This window comes from Phoxinus phoxinus, assembly GCF_949152265.1.
Source record: "Phoxinus phoxinus genome assembly, chromosome: 20".
Classification (NCBI taxonomy): domain Eukaryota; kingdom Metazoa; phylum Chordata; class Actinopteri; order Cypriniformes; family Leuciscidae; genus Phoxinus; species Phoxinus phoxinus.
The window spans coordinates 4,955,809-4,974,890 of NC_136895.1; the positions used below are offsets into that span (position 1 = coordinate 4,955,809).

The following is a 19,082-nucleotide window of genomic DNA, read 5'->3' on the forward strand; positions in this document are numbered from 1 at the left end:
TGATTTATAGGCTAATCATGATAATAAACGTGTCTGAAAAAATAACGAGGCCTTTTAATTGTTTATTTAATAAACTGTTGTTTTAAAACATATCTCCATCTCCGCTGTTAAGCGGATGCGCCTTTAGAGAGAAATGCACCTTTCATACGGATTCCATAATCAGAAGGTATTAGCTTTCGATTCGAATTTGTTCGTTTTAAAGTGGACATTTCAGGCCTATAGGCTATATTTAGTTTCAGTTCTCGCGCTCCAGTTCACGGAGATCATGAAAGCGCGTCTGATTGTTTTATTTTATTTTACAAAAGCACGTTTTCTTGTTATTGTGAGTTTACACAAATAAAAGTAGTTGCGAATAATGTATTATTATCTTCTGTATGACCAGAAATAATAGAGTATATTTTAAGTTGTTTTCCACTGTTGATAGGAAAATGCAAGTGTTCGCGCCCGCGCCTCCGTGCCATGCAGTGCGCGCTCCACACTCCTCACTAACCCTTGGATATGCATCAAAATCGTGTTTATTTGTGATAATTTTAGCCCTGTATTATTATTGTCTAAACCGTATTATGAATGACATTTGACAAATTGCTTAGTTCATTTTTTTTATAAAAGCGTCTTCTAAATATGTAGCCTAATAAATGTTAAAATAATGATGATAATTATATTATTATTTGCGTACACGGACCCCAAAAGTCAGGTGACTGTAAATGTGCAAAAACTGTTTCCGTTGCAGTTTTGCGAAATATTCACTTTCTGGCAGGTGAAATACTGCATTATAACGGTTGTATTGTCATTCTAAAGGTATTTTAAGACATTTAATAAACTGAGACGTAGGCTATTTAATAAACTGAGCGTAGCCTATTCATCTGTCAACGCGACTTGGCCATTTTAATTAATGATCGGAAGAACACGTATCGACCACCGTTACTGTAAAATATGCAATATGTCCATTTAAACTCGATTTTGGTCAAATGTGGATAATATCATTACACTGGCAAGAATATGGTTACATTTAAAGATGCCGTACCAAGTATGACAACGCTACGTTCAACTGCTTTTGAAATTACAGTGTTTTTTTCACTTCCTGAAAAGTAACCGTTTTGGACATACGTGAGTTTCATCGGGCAGCGACGATATATATAGTGTAATGTGTGTCTTTTTCTCTTTTTTTAAATGTTTTACACTGCAAATGGATCTCTAAACAATGAACGAGGCTGTTTTGTTGTGCACAACATGTGCCGTTTGGATTCAAGATGAGTGCTGATTATATTCACCAGGTTGTTTTTGGTCTTGGCAACATTTGGGTCATCCGGTCCGAGTCTTTTCTCGTAGATATCGAGAGCCCGGCAGTAATAATACTCCACCTCCTCATACTTGCCCTGGTTCTGACAGAGCAGGGCCAGGTTGTTCAGCTGCTTGGCCACGTCCGGGTGGTCCCGTCCCAACACCTGAGCAATGAAAGAGAGTGAAATAATTAAAGCCCCGATATACTTCAAGCGAAACCAAAGATCAAACTTGTTATTTCGAACAAAATCAGGACAAAACGAAGTTTGCTTGGAGTTGCTTGACTTTCCAGAAAAGTTTGCTCCCATTGGTCAGTGGTGATGATGTAATAGGTGGGTGTGGCTCGGAGGCTCCGCCTTCTTTGGCATGTAATTTTTCTCTGGTTCATTTCTTCTGTTCAGTCAGTCGAGGTCAGATTTTACATTCATGCATTTGGCAGACGCTTTTATCCAAAACGACTTACATTGCATTTCAAGGTACACATTTTTACACTCTTATTAGGTCTTGCTTTCCCTGGGAATCGAACCCATGACCTTGACGTTGCAAGCGTCAAGGCTCTACAGTTTGAGTAGAGTTTACAGTTGTAAAGTGCTGTATAAATAACATGAGTAATGTGACGTGACTTTACTGGAGTGCCGAATTGCAGAGCTCGTTCAAATACATCCACATGCTTTCTAAACTGCTGTTTTCTCACCGCTGTCACTGTTGTTGTTTACTCGCTGTGAGCCTTTACAATATGACTAACAAGTTAGAGAAGACATTTTTATTTAAATATCATATTAATCAATCGAGAAAAGAGGCTTTTGTACGCCAACAAATTTGTGATAGTACCTTCTCTCTGATCTCCAAGGCTCTCTTGCACAGCGGTTCTGCTTCCTTGTATTTTCCTCTCTTTCCATACAAGACCGCCAGGTTGTTGAGGGTGGCCGCCACCTGCGTTAGACACACAATACACACACTGATTACCCAGCTGGCAGAAAATACTCGAAGAACGCCTTGCTAACATTCCCATTGAGTTGAGTTCTCTGAATGCTCTAAACGTCAGTTTTTAAACATGTATTTATTTATCTATTTATATTCTTGGCCATTAGAACATTTAGGGAACATTTTAATTTATTTTGCAAACATTATGGGAAAAATACTTAATGTATTTTGTAAATAATGTTATACAATATATAATGTTTTTGTGTTTTTTGAGAACATTGATAACTTTTAACATTCTATACACGTTTTGGAAGAACGTTAGGTCATAACTTTGCCACAACCTTAGCTAAACTCCTGAGAAGATTCCCTGTCAGTGCACTGAATCTTTGAAGGATATTCAATATTTCAAGACATTTGGTAGCAAGTATACTAGATAACCACAAGCACTACTATACATACGTCCCTGTATTTGGAGTAATTGTTGGGGAAACGTATTACAAGTAATCCAAGTTATGTAATCAGATTACTTTTTCAAGTAACTAGTAAAGTAACGCATTACTTTCCAATTTACAACAAAATATCTGAGTTACTTTTTCAAATAATAAATAGAAGTCACTTTGTTTTCTCATGTATTGACTGACAGCTCTCCTGTCCTCATGTTGAGAGGAATCGTGAGTAAGTGCAGAGGCGTTGTGTGTGAACATGATGCTTATTGTAGATCTAGGGCACTATTGTAGCGCTCTGAAACGCAAGTATCAAACGCCAAACGCAAGTAACTTTGTGCGCGGATCCCAGGCGCTGTTGCTATTATACCGGCGGGATAAACGACTCTTGCGCCCGACGCAAATCTAAAATGTGTTGGTCTGAGTAGCTTCATTATTCATAGGTGTGGTTTGGGCGTAACGTGAAATAAACCAATCAGAGCGTCCTCTCACATTCCCTTTAAGAGCCAGCGCGCTTGTTCCATGGCGGATTGCTATTATAACGGCGAGTTTGCCAGCGCACGCAACTTACATGATGGTGACGGTGATTTCAGTCTTCAGGATTTTGTCAACTCACTTTGTCAGATGTCCTTATATACCGATGTATCTCGCCACTATTGATCAAACAGGTTTGATTCGTCATTACTACAATTAGCCTGAATAATTTGGGTAAATGTGTTTCTAGATTTATGCCTATTTTTCCACATCTTCACGGACACAACAATGATTTCCCTCGTGTGTTAATATTTTTCCTTGTAATAATGTATGATTTGCAAAAATGAAAACTGCTGCGTCTGTGTAGATTAGAGAATCAAAGTGTGTGTGTGTTGTTCACACGCTACATAATGGCCAAGCACGCGCTCTTAAAATAGCACATGACTAACGCGCGGCGCCGCTGTCTTTAGACTGGGTTTCTCCTGGTCAGTGGCGGAGTTGTTTTCTGGAACTGCAGAATATCACCAGGGAACGTTTGCGCCGGATCACGCTCCTCTTTTCGCTGAACCGCCCCCGCGAGCGCAAGTTCATTCCCTAATTTACCGACGTGCGTCTGTGGAGGGAAAGTCCGCTGTGCGCGGGTGCAGAATAGGAATGATACATGCGTCGTGTACAAAGTAATTTGCGCTGGTGCAAGATAGAGCCCTATGTGTGATTATGCATTTACTCATCTCACTTACACAAAAACAGATTCAGTGTTCAGATTCCTGTTTTGAGTTACTTACAGCAGGGTGGTCATTGCCCAGGGTCTTTTCTCTGATTGACAGGGCATCATTAAGAAGATGGGCCGCTTCCTTGTATTTATTCTGGTCCCTGAGTGAAAAGAAATACAATAAAGTCTTATTTCAAAAGGCTTATTTCCGTGGGCAAACTTCTGTTGATTAACTATATTTTCACATTAAGTAATAGAGAATTCGTATTCCATGAATTGTACAATTGTCCGTTTATGACAGAGGAGGCTAACAATAATCAGGAATTTCACAAATAAAAAACCTGAAATAATTTGAAATGTATAGAATGATTAAAAACACATAAACAGACTTATTTCACACAGTGCTCTGCCGAGTTGATGAAGCTGGTTAACCAGCATGACTTTCCTTGTAAGCATGAAGATTCCCATGTAAAAGAAGGCGGAGCCTCAGAGCCACGCCCACCTATTACATCATCACCACTGACCAATGGGAGTTTGAAGGTGTTTACCAGCCAGAGCGAAGTTTGCCAGACAACTCCCGAAACAAACTCCAAACAAACTCCGCTTTGCTCTGATTTTGTTCGAAATGAACAGTTCGATCTTTGGTTTCGCTTGAATTTGAAAATGTTTACCAGCCACTTTTTGAACTTCTTAAACAAACTCCAAACTAAATTAGTTTTGGCCTGATTTTGTTCGAAATTAGTTTGTTCTTCGATTTTGCTTGAAATATATATTTAAAAGTGTCATAAAAGTTGTACTTTTGCACTAAATTACAAGCTTGAAGTAATTTAAGTCCTTATTTGTTCAATGAAAATATTGAAAAGCTTCAAATATAGGTGTGTCGGCCATTGTAATGAGGCTTTTGAGTCCTGTATGATGCTTGAAAGAGCCATTTTTCAGAACGTCTCCTTTTGTGTGTCATGTAACTAAGAACATACAGGTTTGGAATGACACGAGTGTGACTGAAATTTGCTTCGACCTGGGCCTGGGCATGACCAAACACACACACACACCTGTAGACGAGAGCCAGGATGTTGAGCATGGTGGCTACATCGGGATGGTCGTGTCCAGAGGTTTTCTCCAGGTCCTCCAGAGCCTGTTTGCAGAGAGGCACGGCCACCTCGTACCGGCCCTGGGCTGCGTACTGGATCACCAGGTTATGGAGGGTCCTGAGGCGCGCCGGGATCTCGTACCCGCCCTGCTGCGCGGCAGCCACCGCGGCGCTGTTGTGCTGGTGGGAGACTGAAGGGGGCGACAGAGAGACACAATGGCTGAGTTTCCATACAGATGTGGGATTTAACTTGTGCACAAAATTTGAATAGCGCATAAAACACTTGGTATAAAGCACTGTTTCCATCCCATGTGTTTAACAGGACAAAAGCGTCACTTCCTGTTAAATTTGCGCAAAATATCGGTAATAATTGTTGCGGCAATCGGAGAAGAAACTGTGGCTTTTTTCCCCTGTACATCGTAAATTTATTGCGTTTCAAAGCACTCAGGCGTTTCAGAGCCACCAAACCAACATTTGAGATGCTGCGATGCGATTGGTCCGCTGGTTAAACCAGATATAGTCCAGGCGTTTTAGGAAAAAAGGGAGAACAAATTGCAACAGAATCAAACTCAACTGATTTTGTATCCTCCATATGGAAAAGTTGTGGCATTTATGCAAAATGAGCACATCTGTAATTAGATTATGCACCGTTTGTCCATGTTAACAAACAATAAAAAAAAACTTGTAATACATTTTTTGTTTGTCTTGATATAAGTAATCAACTCAGTAATTTTCATGGTGATATCTAAATGTTATTTTTTTACCCTATTCATGTGAGAAAAATAATGAATATGCGTATGAATAGGATATATTTGGGTCTTTTTCGAAACTTTCCCCTAATGGGATTCTTCTGGGCTTTTTCTCCTTAATCAGGACATATGGAGGATACAAAATCAGTTGAGTTTGATTCTGTTGCAATTTGTTCATGGTTGACCCCCATTTTGGCTTAAAACGCCTGGACTAATATCCAATCACAGCCTCTGCTGAGGCGAAGTCACCTGAGGTTTCTGTTGCGCATCGACGGATTTATTCAGTAAATGTGTTTTCATCGTAGTTTATGCGCAGGTCTTCTTATCGGATAAAAAATTATACACCAATTATCCAATTTAATCATTTTATGAATGTGCAAGTTGGCATTTCCATTCAGTGCTTTTTTTAAATGTGATATCCCACAATTTGCATAAAAGTAGGTGGATAGAAACAAAACTAGGCCTATAGTTAATATGGAAAAATGGATTGTATGGTTGGTTTCTCTAGCCCTGTCCAAAATGCCATTCTTGTGGTTGACATCAGGGTCCAAACTTTGGTAACATAACGCCGCATTGACTGTTGGGTAGTAGAGCGTAATGGAGTCTGGCCACAAGAGACTGACAACCATTAATACTAGCAGTGTAACGATACCCTCATGTCACGATTTGATACTTATCACGATACTGAACTCACGATACAATATTATTGCGTTACTCCCAAGACATAAGATAAAAGGTTAACAAAAAATTTACTCTTGATTAAAATGCTAAATTTGATATTACATTGTGTTTGTAAATGAATAGGCTTGGAAGAACGCCACGAGACACACAATGTGTGGACAGTCAACAATTCAGATCAGATTCCAATCGGATTTGGATTGACAGTGAACATAGCGAAAGTAAACCCTGTGACCAATAATATCTATCACATTATATTCATAAAATACATGACTAGGACTGTGTCATGTGATTTTTGTACTGCCTTACCCTGGTAATCTTCATCATTGGGAAACAAATCGTCCAGGGCATCTTTGGGAGTCTCACTATTTTTCTCTTCCTAAAACAAAACCAAAAAAAATCAGTTTGAAATCATTAAAATATTAAATTTGGCATAATTATTATTCGTAATCAGTCTGTGCTGTCTTATAATGTACATTTCATTGTGAATTTCTACAGTCAATTGCATCGCTGTCCATGCATGACTGTCTTTATAGTCTCTAAATGTTAATGGCTCCATTAATTCAGGAAGTAACAGCATGAAACATCGTTTCATGAAATATAAATGACAAGCTGGAGGCAACTGTCATTTGAGCAGATAATGTCTTCAAATCCTCCCACAGCAGAAAGAGAAAAATGAAGGAGAGGACGTCCTGTTTGCCAGAAAATACAGTTTAGTTATTCATCACACAGTAACGATGAGGCACGTCTCCATCCAGCGAAACAGAGTTATCGATCTACGAGGCAAATAAATCAATGCTGGCTACACAAACAGGAAGAAGGACACTGCTCGTCTCCCGAGAAGAGTCAGGCTACAGCAGCAGAGGAGATTCAAGACACAAAAGTTCTTCGTTTTCCACTAATAAGTCCATTTATAATGTTAGTCATGGTTTCTTGCACAGAATGTTGTAATTTAGTTTTTAATTTGGTAAATGACATATAAATGTATAAAAATAAACACAAAAGATAAACATATTTTCCAAATAAATTTCCAAACAAAAGTCAACTTGCTTTGTTTAAATGGACAGACAAATGTGAATAATGACACCAGGTTTTAGAAGTTTTAGTAGTTTTCACAGAAAGTTGAACCTGGCATCATGAACATTCATACTGTTAAGTGTGCCTTTTCTTATATAGTTACCGTATTTTCCGGACTATAAGTCGCACTTTTTTTCATAGTTTTGCTGGTCCTGCGACTTATAGTCAGGTGCGACTTACATATCAAAATTAATTCATTCTGACTGAGATGAACCAAGAGAAAGCATTACCGTCTACAGCCGCGAGAGGGCGCTCTAGTTAGCGGAGTTGTTCAGAAGCGACACCGAGGAAGAACTCAATGTATTCAGTGTTGTGGAGTGAGATCGGGAGCTTGGTGAACTTGCTTACCGGTAACTTGTTGGACTCGCTGGCTAATGTTAGTTTAGCCTATTCAGCCTCCCAGGTATATATTCTTTATGCTATTGTGCAGCTGAATAACTGTTAATGTGTTACGCTAACACACCGGGCACTATTCAGCTGTTGTTCTGTGTTCTGTTGTGTAGCGGAATAACTGTTAATGTGTTACGCTAACACACCGGACACTATTCAGCTGTTGTTCTGTGTGCTGTTGTGCAGCTGAATAACGTCTCGGTTACGGATGTAACCCTCGTTCCCTGAGTAGGGAACGGAGACGTTACGTCGAATGACGACGAATGGGGTTCGCTTAGAAGCCTATCCTCTTCGAACAGTAATAAAACGAGCCAATGGCAAGCAAATGCCATGGGTCTGCTGAATTTGCATAGCATAACTCCGCCCCACCTTGTGGGTATAAAGGAAGTGAGCTGGCAACATGCAGATATGTTTCTTCGCTGAAGGAGCCAAGGCTGAACTCGGCTGTTCCAGCGGTACAGCGGAAGTGGCAGGAAGACGTAACGTCTCCGTTCCCTACTCAGGGAACGAGGGTTACATCCGTAACCGAGACGTTCCCTTTCGTTGTCACTTCGAGTTACGTCGAATGACGACGAATGGGGTTCCCAGTCCAATCACGCCACCTCGGCTGTCTTCCAGTGCCCTGCGTAAGTCTGAGCTCCCTGTCGTGACTAGCACGGACGAAGGACTCCTACTTAACCCCCTGAGGTCGGAAAACGCGCGGGCGCGTTTTGCTCGTTTTTTTTTACATAGCAGCAAAATAAACCTAAAATACTCAGTCAGTTTTGGTCATACAGCCTTAAGAAATATGAAAAAATAAGCTGTTAAATGTTTACTTTTTTATGTGTCCACTTACAATCGAAATAAAATATTGTGCTTTTGTAAAATAAAGAAAGTAAACAGGGAGTGCTTTCTGCCTCTCCGTCTCCGTGAACTTTTTTTCTAAAGCACGTCTTTAAACTCAAATAAAACTCAGCGAATACTATTCACTCAGACATGAGATATATATCTCTATAATCATTTAAGTGTGTAGTTTTAAATTATCTAATTCAAAACTAAAAGAAATATTCTCTGTTTATGTAATCTATATATAAAGAGCGAGAGATCAGCCGTCCTCATTATCTTTCTGCCAGCTCATTATCTGCTAATGTGACACGCCCATCGAGAGCGCGCGCTATTCAAATTCTAATCTGAAGCAACACATGCAAACCAGTCAACGCCCACAACAGCTGGAGAACACACTCGCTGTGAGGAATAATAATATCGTGATAATCCTGGAAATGTTACCTCAAACGTGCTGGAGTAGCCTAACAACGGATCCAGCTGCAGATGATCAGTAAGTGCTTTGTTCTAATCGCGATATGAAATGGTGTCTGTAAACCGCAAAAGACTGTTTAAATTTGAATCGCGTTTCTGTGTTTGAATGAATGCACAGCGCATGCTGTTGTTTACTACAGCTCGCGCGAGTTTCGCTTTTAGCAAACTATCTATATTGCCTACTGAGATGAGTAAAAATCGACTGAATACGTTTAAATAAAATGTATTTGTATAAGCAACATATTAAACTGCAAATTAACATTTATGCCCTAATATAGGCTATATTATAAAAGACCATATGTTACAGACGAAATATGAAAGACAACATTTCGTTTTGGATGGATTATTTATAAAGCTTTTACTGCCACATCAAAACCTAATTTACAAGGTGCAAACAAAATCTTAAAAGGTCAATATAAGCCTTCTCTATAAATTATTTTTGTGTTTTATTAGTGACAAATTTGGGGAGAGGATAGCCTACATAATCCAAAACTTTCTGAAAATACGAATGAGAATTAACTGCACAATTAGAAATGTTTACCTTGGATATTATACAATTTATGTATACAGTTTGTGGAAAAATACACTTTTTTTTCAAGATGTTTCCAACTCTGAACCAATTCTGTAGTAATATATATATATATATATATACCGGTATATATATGTATGTATGTATGTATGTATGTATATATGTGTGTGAGTTGTCTTTGCATTTTTTCTTGTAGCCACAGTGACACCTAAGGCTCATTAGTATGCAGCATTACCAGGTCTTCTTTGTCTCCTCAGGTGTAAATGAGGACATTATTCATGACCTTGTTGGATCATTCACGCCCCCCTGCATATTGCCTTTCCAAACAAAAAGTGTCTTACAAAATTTAAATCAATCTATTGTTTAATGTGAACGATTAGCCCGGATGATTTTCAGATCATTTTGGAGTAAAAACTCTAGCCGACAACATCCATTAGTCAAAAGTATTGTGGAAATATGTGAAGTTGGTCGTTTGTGGTCTTATATCAGAACATTTAAGTTTGAGTTTTTTGAATAACCACGCATAAATAATATTCTCTCAAAAATGCAAACATGTACATACATGTTGCTCACATATTATGATAGCCATGTTCGTGCTAAATAGAGTGTAATTACACCTTTGCCATTAATATGTTTATAAGCAACTGAAAAAAATACAAATATCAGGGCATATCAAAACATCTCAAGGACCCCAAAAACACCTTAGACTCCAGAGGGTTAACACAGGAATACCAAGGTACACTGGGAGCATATATCAGTGGAATATGCAATCAGTGCCCGCCCGAAGGGGGGACTTAAGAATAACATATGACCCGGAGGGGGGTGCATACGGAAAACACTGGGGTGTCCAGCCCGTAGGGTGGAGTATTTCAACCCCAGGGGTGGCAGACTGGCTTGCCAAGGGAAAGACACATGCTCGAGAGAGGCTTACAGTGGAAATACACACGTGGGGGTCGCCCAGCGGGGGAACCATGCACATGGAGGCACCTAGCCAACGCGAAAGCTGCCGGAGGCATAACTCTGGCGTTGACGTCAACAGCGCTGGAGGAACTCAGGGCTTATCAGGCTAACCTGAGGAATATCGCACGTATCCAGTCCGTGGAGTGGAATGGCGAGCAAGCGAAGACACCTGAGCGGGTCCTAGCACCGGCTGGTTGAAGCGAGTACACGGGAGGACACTGGCTCCACTCGGAGATTGTAGAATATGGCGAATGTGTTGGGTGTCGCCCAGCCTGCAGCTCTGCAGATGTCTGTTAGCGAGGCGCCATGCGCTAGAGCCCAAGAGGAGGCCACACTCCGGGTGGAGTGGGCCGTCACACCAAGGGGGCATGGTCAACCTTGCTGCTGGTAAGCCAAAGCAATGGCGTCCACTATCCAGTGAGACAACCTAAGCTTGGAGAGAGCCTTTCCCTTCAGCTTCCCACCATAACAGACAAGAGCTGATCTGAGGTCCTGAAACATTGCGTTCTGTCTACGTAAGCACGGAGGGCGCGTACTGAACAGAGCAATGCCAAGGCTGGGTCTGCCTCCTCCAGGGGCAGCGCTTGCAGGTTCACAACCCGGTCCCGGAAGGGAGTGGTGGGAACCTTGGGCACATATCCAGGCCGGGGTCTCAGGATCATGTGAGAGAAGGCCGGCTCGAATTCCAGGCACACTTCGTCTACAGAAAATGCGTGCAGGTCCCCTACCCTCTTGATGGAGGCCAATGCAACCAGGAGCGCTGTCTTGATTGACAGGAACTTAAGCTCCACTGATTGCAGAGGCTCAAGGGGAGCACTCTGCAGGGCAGTTAGAACCACTGAGAGGTCCCAAGAGGGAACGAGAGGAGGGCGAGGAGGATGTAGTCTCCTCGCTCCTCTCAGGAACCTGATGACCAAGTCGTGCTTTCCCACGGACTTACCTTCGACTGCGTCGTGATGTGCGGCAATAGCGGCAACATACACTTTCAGGGTGGAGGGAGACAGCTTTCGCTCCAACCCATCCTGCAGGAAGGAAAGCACGACACTGATCGGGCATGATCTGGGGTCTTCTGAGTGAGAAGAGCACCAAGAGACGAAGAGGTTCCACTTCGACGCGTAGGCATGCCTAGTGGACGACGCTCTAGCGGAAGTGATGGTAGCCACCACCGCTGGTGGTAGGGTACTCAAACCTGCCTCGTCCCGTCCAGGAGCCACACGTGGAGGTTCCAGAGATCGGGACGAGGGTGCCAAAGGGTGCCCCGTCCCTGAGAAAGGAGGTCCTTCCTCAGAGGAATTGGCCAGGGAGGAGCTGTCGCGAGGAGTACAAGTTCGGAGAACCAGGTTCGGGTGGGCCAGTGCGGCGCAACCAATATATCCTGCTCCTCGTCCTCCCTGATCTTGCACAGGGTCTGAGCAAGAAGGCTCACTGGAGAAAACGCATACTTGCGGAGGCCCCGGGGCCAGCTGTGCGCCAGAGCGTCCGTGCCGAGCTCGGTCAGGGAGTAAAACTGGGCGCAGTGGGACGAGTCGTGGGAGGCAACAGGTCTATGCGTCCCCGAACTGATCCCAAATCAGCTGGACCGCCTGGGGATGGAGTCTCCATTCTCTCGGAAGAGGCTGAAGCCGTGAGAGCTCGTCGGCTGCACAGTTCAGGTCTCCCGGAATATAAATGGCTCGAAGCGACCTCAGATGCTTCTGACTCCATCTGAGGAGGTGGCGGGCGAGTTGCGACATACGGCGGGAGCGTAGACCACCTTGTCGGTTGATGTACGCTACTGTCGCGGTATTGTCTGATGGGACTAGTACGTGCTGGTTCTTGAGCAGCGCCCGGAAGCGGTGCAGAGCGAGACGTACTGCCAGCAACTCGAGGCAATTGACATGCCATAGGCGGTGGGGTCCTGTCCAGGAGCCCGCGGCAGCATGTCCATTGCACATGGCGCCCCAGCCCGTGGAGGAGGCATCCGTTGAGACAACAACATGCCTGGAAAATCGTTCTAAGGGCACTCCGGCCCGAGAAAGCTGAGATTCGTCCACGGGGTGAAGGTCTGATGGCAGGTCGGAGTAACTGGTACTCGGAACGTGCCCTGACGCCATGCCCACCTCGGGACTCGATCGCAAAGCCAGTGCTGAAGCGGTCTCATATGAAGCTATCCGAGCGGCGTTGCCGCGGCTGCAGATGCCATATGCCCCAGGAGCCCTCTTGCCCTCAAATTGTCTCAGGCAAGTCGGCGGTGACTGCGCGCACTCGCTCGTAAGCTGCGCGCACATGACGACCGAGTCGAATTTCCTACCGAGAAAAGAGATCCTCTGCACGGGGCAAAGTTTGCTCTTCTCCCAGTTGACCCGAAGGCCCAGACGGGCTAGGTGCCAGAGCACTAGGTCCCTGTGTTCGCAACCCTGGTCCGAGAGTGAGCTAGGATTAGCCAGTCATCGAGATAATTCAGGATGCGAACCCCGTGCTGCCGTAGCGGCACAAGGGCTGCCTCGACGACCTTCGTGAAGACGCGAGGAGACAGGGCCAACCCGAATGGGAGAACTGCGTACTGGTATGCCTGCCCCTCGAAAGCAAACCGCAAGAACGGTCTGTGTCGAGAAAAAATGGAGACATGAAGTAGGCGTCCTTCAGGTCGATCGCTGCAAACCAATCCTGTGGCTGCACACATTCGAAAATGCGCTTGGCCATGAGCCTCTTGAACGGAAGCCTGTGAAGGGAACGGTTCAAGACGCGCAGATCCAGGATTGGCCATAACCCACCGGATTTCCTGGGGACAATGAAGTAGGGGCTGTAGAAACCGGACCTCATTGCGGCTGGAGGGACAGTCTCGATCGCACCCTTCGCCAGCAGGGTGGCGACCTCCGCTCTCATGACAGGGCATTGCCACCGACCATAGTGAAGCGGACTCCCCTGAAGCGGGGAGGAGACCGTGCAAACTGAATCGCATAGCCGAGTCTGATGGTTCGCGCGAGCCAGCGGGGAAGCTCTAACCAGGCTCCCACGGACTGTGCCAGCGGGGTCATGCGAACGACAGACGTCCCCCCGGGGGTGCAGCGAAGCGGAATGACCGGCCCAGACGTGGGTGGCATAGCGGCCCGGTGTGGGGGCACGGTCATTAGCCGCGTCCTGCCAGAGGAGGCCAGGGAAGGACCAGCGTTCCACAGGGGCGTGCTCTGGCAGGGGTCTGGCGACAGAGGGGGACGAGAGTGGCGAGGCCCGTGAGCGTGCGCACTGTCATCCGAGAACTCTGTGACAGAGGAGGGCGAGAGTGGCGGGACCCGAGGGTGGCGCGCACTGTCGTCCGAGAACTCTGTGTGCTCAGAGATGGGAGAGACAGTTCTTTGGAACTCCACCACCGGGGGAAGGAGTGGCCCTGCAACCACCTCCTAGAAAGAACTGCAACCCATCTCTGAGCTGCCCGTAACGGGAGCACCGCATTGCTGCGGGGCTGGTACGGGCTGGGGCGCCTTCCTGCGACTACCTCCACGGCACGGCCTGGGCCGGCAGGGAGTGTCGCAGGAGGGCGCCCTCGGCGGCGAGCGGAATGAGGCAGCTGAGCCGGCGGCTGCTGGCCGCGGGATCAGAGCCTCAGTCTGCTCTGGGCAGCCGAGAACTCTGGTCAGAGTCCTCGACTGCGCCGCCGAGGAGGCCAGTCTGGGATATGGGGAGTTGAGGAAGCGGGTTCGCTCAGCCTCGCCCATATCAACCAGACTAAGCCAGTTTTTGTCTCTGGATCACATATGTGGACATCACCTGACCCAGGGAGCGTGTGGTCACCTTCGTCGCCCGTAGAGCGAGGTCGGTGGCGGCACGCAGCTCTTGCAAGAGCCCTGGACCAGCCCTACCCTCGTGCATTAGCAATGAGCACCCCTGGCCTGGTAGACCTGAAGGATGGGCATAGCATGCAGTGAGGTGGCAGCCAGCCCCGCAGCTCTATAGATCTCTGCCACCGGAGTAGACAAAAACCTACATGCTTTGGGGTGGGTGGGTGCCTAGGGCCACCACGCCAGTGGAGACGCTGTGGGGACACAGTTGTGTTGCCACAGAACACTCCATAGGGGGAACCCCAGTGTACCCACTGGCCGCGACCTCATCGAGGGCAGAGAAGGCGGAAGAGGCCGCTGAGTAATCTCATGACCTCTTCATGCACGTCCAGGAAGAAAGGAATTGGGGGCGGGCCGACGTGTGCCGGTGCGTCCCCAAAAACCGATCATCAGCCTTAAGCACTTGGAACATGGCGGAGTCTTCCACACAAGCCCAAATGCTCGCGACTGCCCGGGGAAGCATGGCAGAGTTCTGGTTCAGACTCGGGCAATGCTGGCACACCCGGAGGAGGCAGCACAGCCGAGTCTTCTCCAGCGTACTCACGCCCACCTTGTGATGCGGCGATAGACAAGATTTCATCTGCCGGGGCATCGAATGAAATGTTGGACCAGCCCGCGACCTCTGGCTGGGACTGGTCAGCGATCTCATCCGGATACCACACGGGTTGCAATGTGAAGAGGAGTGTGTGGACCGAGGATAGATCGTCGGGTTGGTTCCACACAGCAGCCTCTGATCACCCTGGCCACCAGCCGAAGTATTCCCTCTTGCGGAGAGAATAGATCGGGGTGTGGATGAGGGGACTCTCTCTCGAGGAGGTCATCGAGTCTCGATCGTTACATTGCGATGGTCATGTCCCCGCAATGAGAACATGACGCATCCACGAACGCTGTCTGTGCGTTTGCCCAAACACATCAGACAGCGTCCGTGCCCATCAGCTGATTTAATCTGTGTATCGCACCCAGAAACACACGGGCGAACCGTCTTTAAAAAGACGTGCCGCGTGCAGCTCTTTTAGAGAGATAAAACTCAAACAGCAGTGTTGAAGCGCCCAGGGAGAGACACACGACTGGCAGACCACTGCGCAGATCGGCAGGCAATATGAAGCTCGCTGGAATTCGCCGTCACACCAACACTTCTGAAGAGTAGCTCGTCTCGAAGAGTGAAGAGAGATGATCTCAGAATGGCTTGTGGAGTGAAGAATGCTCTTGGCTCCGAAAGCGAAAACATATCTGCATGTTGCCAGCTCACTTCCTTTATACCCACAAGGTGGGGCGGACCCATGGTGGGGCGGACCCATGGCATGGGGCGGACCCAAGGTGGGGCGGACTTTATACCCACAGCAGACCCATGGCATTTGCTTGCCATTGGCTCGTTTTATTACTGTTCGAAGAGGATAGGCTTCTAAGCGAACCCCATTCGTCGTCATTCGACGTAACTCGAAGTGACAACGAAAGGGAACTTGCCTTTCCAGATTAAATGTCTGTTCTTGGTCTTGGATTTTGTGAAGTAAATTTCGGAATACTTTGACTTATAGTCCAGTGCGACTTATATATGTTTATCCTCTTCATGACGAATTTTTTGACTGATGCGACTTATACTCCAGAGCGACTTATAGTCCGGAAAATACGGTAGTCATGAAACTCTAGAGGGCGCAGGCCGATGGTCCTTTACATGCAATCTACAAGCAATCGCATCATTACCACATGGCACAAGCTGATTGGCCTCTGCTGATCCTGCAGCCAATGAGATCGCTGGCTCAACATTAAAATAGTCCATCAGTGTTCCTCTGAACCCCTCCACCTCCCCAGCTCCACCTGCCTAGCTCATGACCATGATGGTATTGTTCTGCTTTTCTTGTACCAGTGTGCTGTTCATCACCTATAGCAAGACTCACCTCTGGCGAGGTGCCATCATCGTATTTCTTGAGCTGGTTCATGAACTCCAGATGTTTCTTCTCCTCCTCCAGCTGTGCGACGCTCTGCTCACTCTTCTGGAGTTTCTGCTGAGTGTTTGCCAGCTCGTCCCTCAGCCACTGGTTCTCCTGACAGAGCCGTCGCACCTGAGCGCGCAATTTCTGTTTCTCGGACTCCACGGCATTCAGATGGCTGGACAGCGCCATCATCACCTGAACACATTATAATAACTCTTACTATAACACGTTACCTTTGAAAGCACACTGTCTTTTCATGCCGAGCAAATCTGAAGAAAATACATATTATATTTGTGTCAATCCTTAGTGAGTCCAAATCCAATCCAAAATCACATGTACCTTTCACAAACCAATAAGGCCATCCCAGAATGAAATGCGACAAGTAAAACAAATTGTCAAAGATAAGGGGACATTTTCAGTGGCGTATTTTCCGTAATATAAGTAGTGTTTTTATCATCTGAAATGTGCCGTGACTTACAGTGGATTCCAAGGCAACTTATTTAATGCAATTAACATAAAGAAAGAAAAGCACGCGCAAAGCGCACCTATTTGTGTCGAATTAGAGAAGTACATTGTATAGTGCATTTGCCACACGCCATTTCAGTTTCACTTTAAATATTTTTGTTAAAATTTGGCATATACAAAATGAAATTTTATTTACCGCCATTTTACATCATTACTGAATGAAGAGGAACGTGAGAGAACAGATAGAAGGGAGAGTTTTCTCCACTCGTGTTCATTTATCTGGAAAGCCAGAGGGAGACACCATTCGAACGCATAGTTTGCCCAGCCACACTATTTTAATCGCTGTGCCTGCGTTGTTAGTAGTGGTGGGCAGATCGAGGCTTTGTGAAACAATGAAACGGTTGAAGCAAATGTGCCATATTGTGTCGAGGCTTCGAAATAATCCGACACCCGTCTCAACGGTGACACCTAGTGGTCACTTGCAGGTGTTGATCTGAAACAACCTTGACAACGAGCCATTAAAACATTTGTTGTTTTTTTATTATTGTATTTTTTCTAATATGTGAAACCTGTAGGCTTCTCACTGTGCATAATGTTATTTTTGATCCATCTATCTATCTATCTATCTATCTATCTATCTATCTATCTATCTATCTATCTATCTATCTATCTATCTATCTATCTATCTATCTATCTATCTATCTATCTATCTATCTAAGCCTAAATATAAGTAAACAAATCGCACTATAAATTTCACTATATCACCAAAAATCTGCTATCTCAAAATCAAACTCCTCTCACAAAAATCTACGAGGTCAAGATGCGTTGACTTCACTTTTATACAGATGTGCGATTGTGTGGTCTGTTCCCGACCCTGTCAATCAAACGCTGATTTGGCGGACCATGCCACCTGTCGAAACACTTGTCAAACACTCCGAAGCTTCATTTGGCCGTAGTCACGTGACATGGGTGTTTTGAATCACGCTTCGGATCAGTGTTTTGAAACATCTGCGCTTCGGGATCTCGAAAAGCTTCGGAACGTCAATTTCGAGTCAGCCATCCCTAGTTGTTAGTAATTACCCACACCTGATTATCATTGGCTCTGCTTGTTTGCGACCCTACGCTAATTAGCGCTCCTATAGTTAGATTGTGTTATGGAAAGGATCTTTTCTTTAATATGCGAATTGTCAATAGATCAGCCGCAGAACTTTGGCGCATTTATGGGAATACTGTCTCATGCTAATTTTGCCCTGTTTAGTAAGTCTGGTCCCTACGTTGTTAGTCAGTAACACAAATTCAATGCAAATTCAGTGGTATTCACATCAATACCCATTCCCCCCGAGGACCCCATAATGGAGTCGCCCCTCACCTGTGCTTCACCCAGGCCCAGCTCAATCATCTCCACCGACTTGCGCAGAAGGTTGGACTTCTCGTGAACCGAACTGGCCTCCTCATCTTTCTTTAAGCACTGGATGGTCTCCAGCAGACTGTGCAGGATGGAGTTGTGCTCGCTCTTGAGAGCTTCCAGACCCTGAATCACCAGTTTGGTGCTGGAGATGATCTCCTCCTGCGTCAGCTTCTCGAGTCGCTCCTCATGGGGGTAAACCATGGTGGACATGCTCTGATAGAGGTCAGGAGGCCTTGAAGGAAAAGGGTTATAGAGGAGGTCAGGGTTTGAGGATTATTTACTGTGCACATTAAATTGCAACATATTGACAAAATCTTTAGAAGAAATGCAGCACATATGTGAAAATCAGTATTAATTACCAGAAAAAAATTGCAATCACCAATTTATACAATCAAGAAAAGAGTGTAATTCTCAAGGACTTGTAATCATTAATTAAAACCATAAACATTTTCAATAAATGAAAAAAACATTAACTGAAATAAAATAGAATATTTAAAAAAACTTTAATTTTTCAGCTAGGCAACATTTCTAATTTTTAATTTAGGTTCACTTATAAATAAATAAACTAACTAAAACTTACTAAAATACTAAAACTTTAACTAAAATTAAAGTTAAAACAAAAATCTAATTTAAAATATGAACCAAAACATTAATGCTAAAATAACACTTCTTTCCATCAGCCAGTACTACTATATTTCTGGTACTTCGTTAAATAATGTACGTTAAATAAATGTACTTCTGCTATAATGATGACAAAGTTTCTAATTTTCTTCACAGAAACTAGGAGTGGCAGTATATTAGAATAATTAAAAATAATTACAAAAATCATTATTTTCAATTGAAGTTTCAATAGCTGA

At 44.8% G+C, this 19,082-nt stretch overlaps 1 protein-coding gene across 6 annotated transcripts in view; it reads right to left on the reverse strand.

Moving 5' to 3' along the window:
- klc4 (kinesin light chain 4) overlaps positions 1-19,082 on the reverse strand; it is a 49,158-nt gene that overhangs the window by 18,761 nt on the left and 11,315 nt on the right. For all 6 annotated transcript variants that reach the window (XM_079593650.1, XM_079593649.1, XM_079593648.1 and 3 more), the window contains exons 2-8: positions 18,187-18,457; positions 16,317-16,547; positions 6,661-6,730; positions 4,887-5,115; positions 3,908-3,995; positions 2,113-2,214; positions 1,272-1,445 (exon numbers count right to left, since the gene is read on the reverse strand). In XM_079593650.1, the coding sequence (XP_079449776.1) occupies positions 1,272-1,445; positions 2,113-2,214; positions 3,908-3,995; positions 4,887-5,115; positions 6,661-6,730; positions 16,317-16,547; positions 18,187-18,435 (1,143 nt within the window). In that variant the 5' untranslated portion in view covers positions 18,436-18,457. The remainder of the gene's footprint in view (positions 1-1,271; positions 1,446-2,112; positions 2,215-3,907; positions 3,996-4,886; positions 5,116-6,660; positions 6,731-16,316; positions 16,548-18,186; positions 18,458-19,082) is intronic.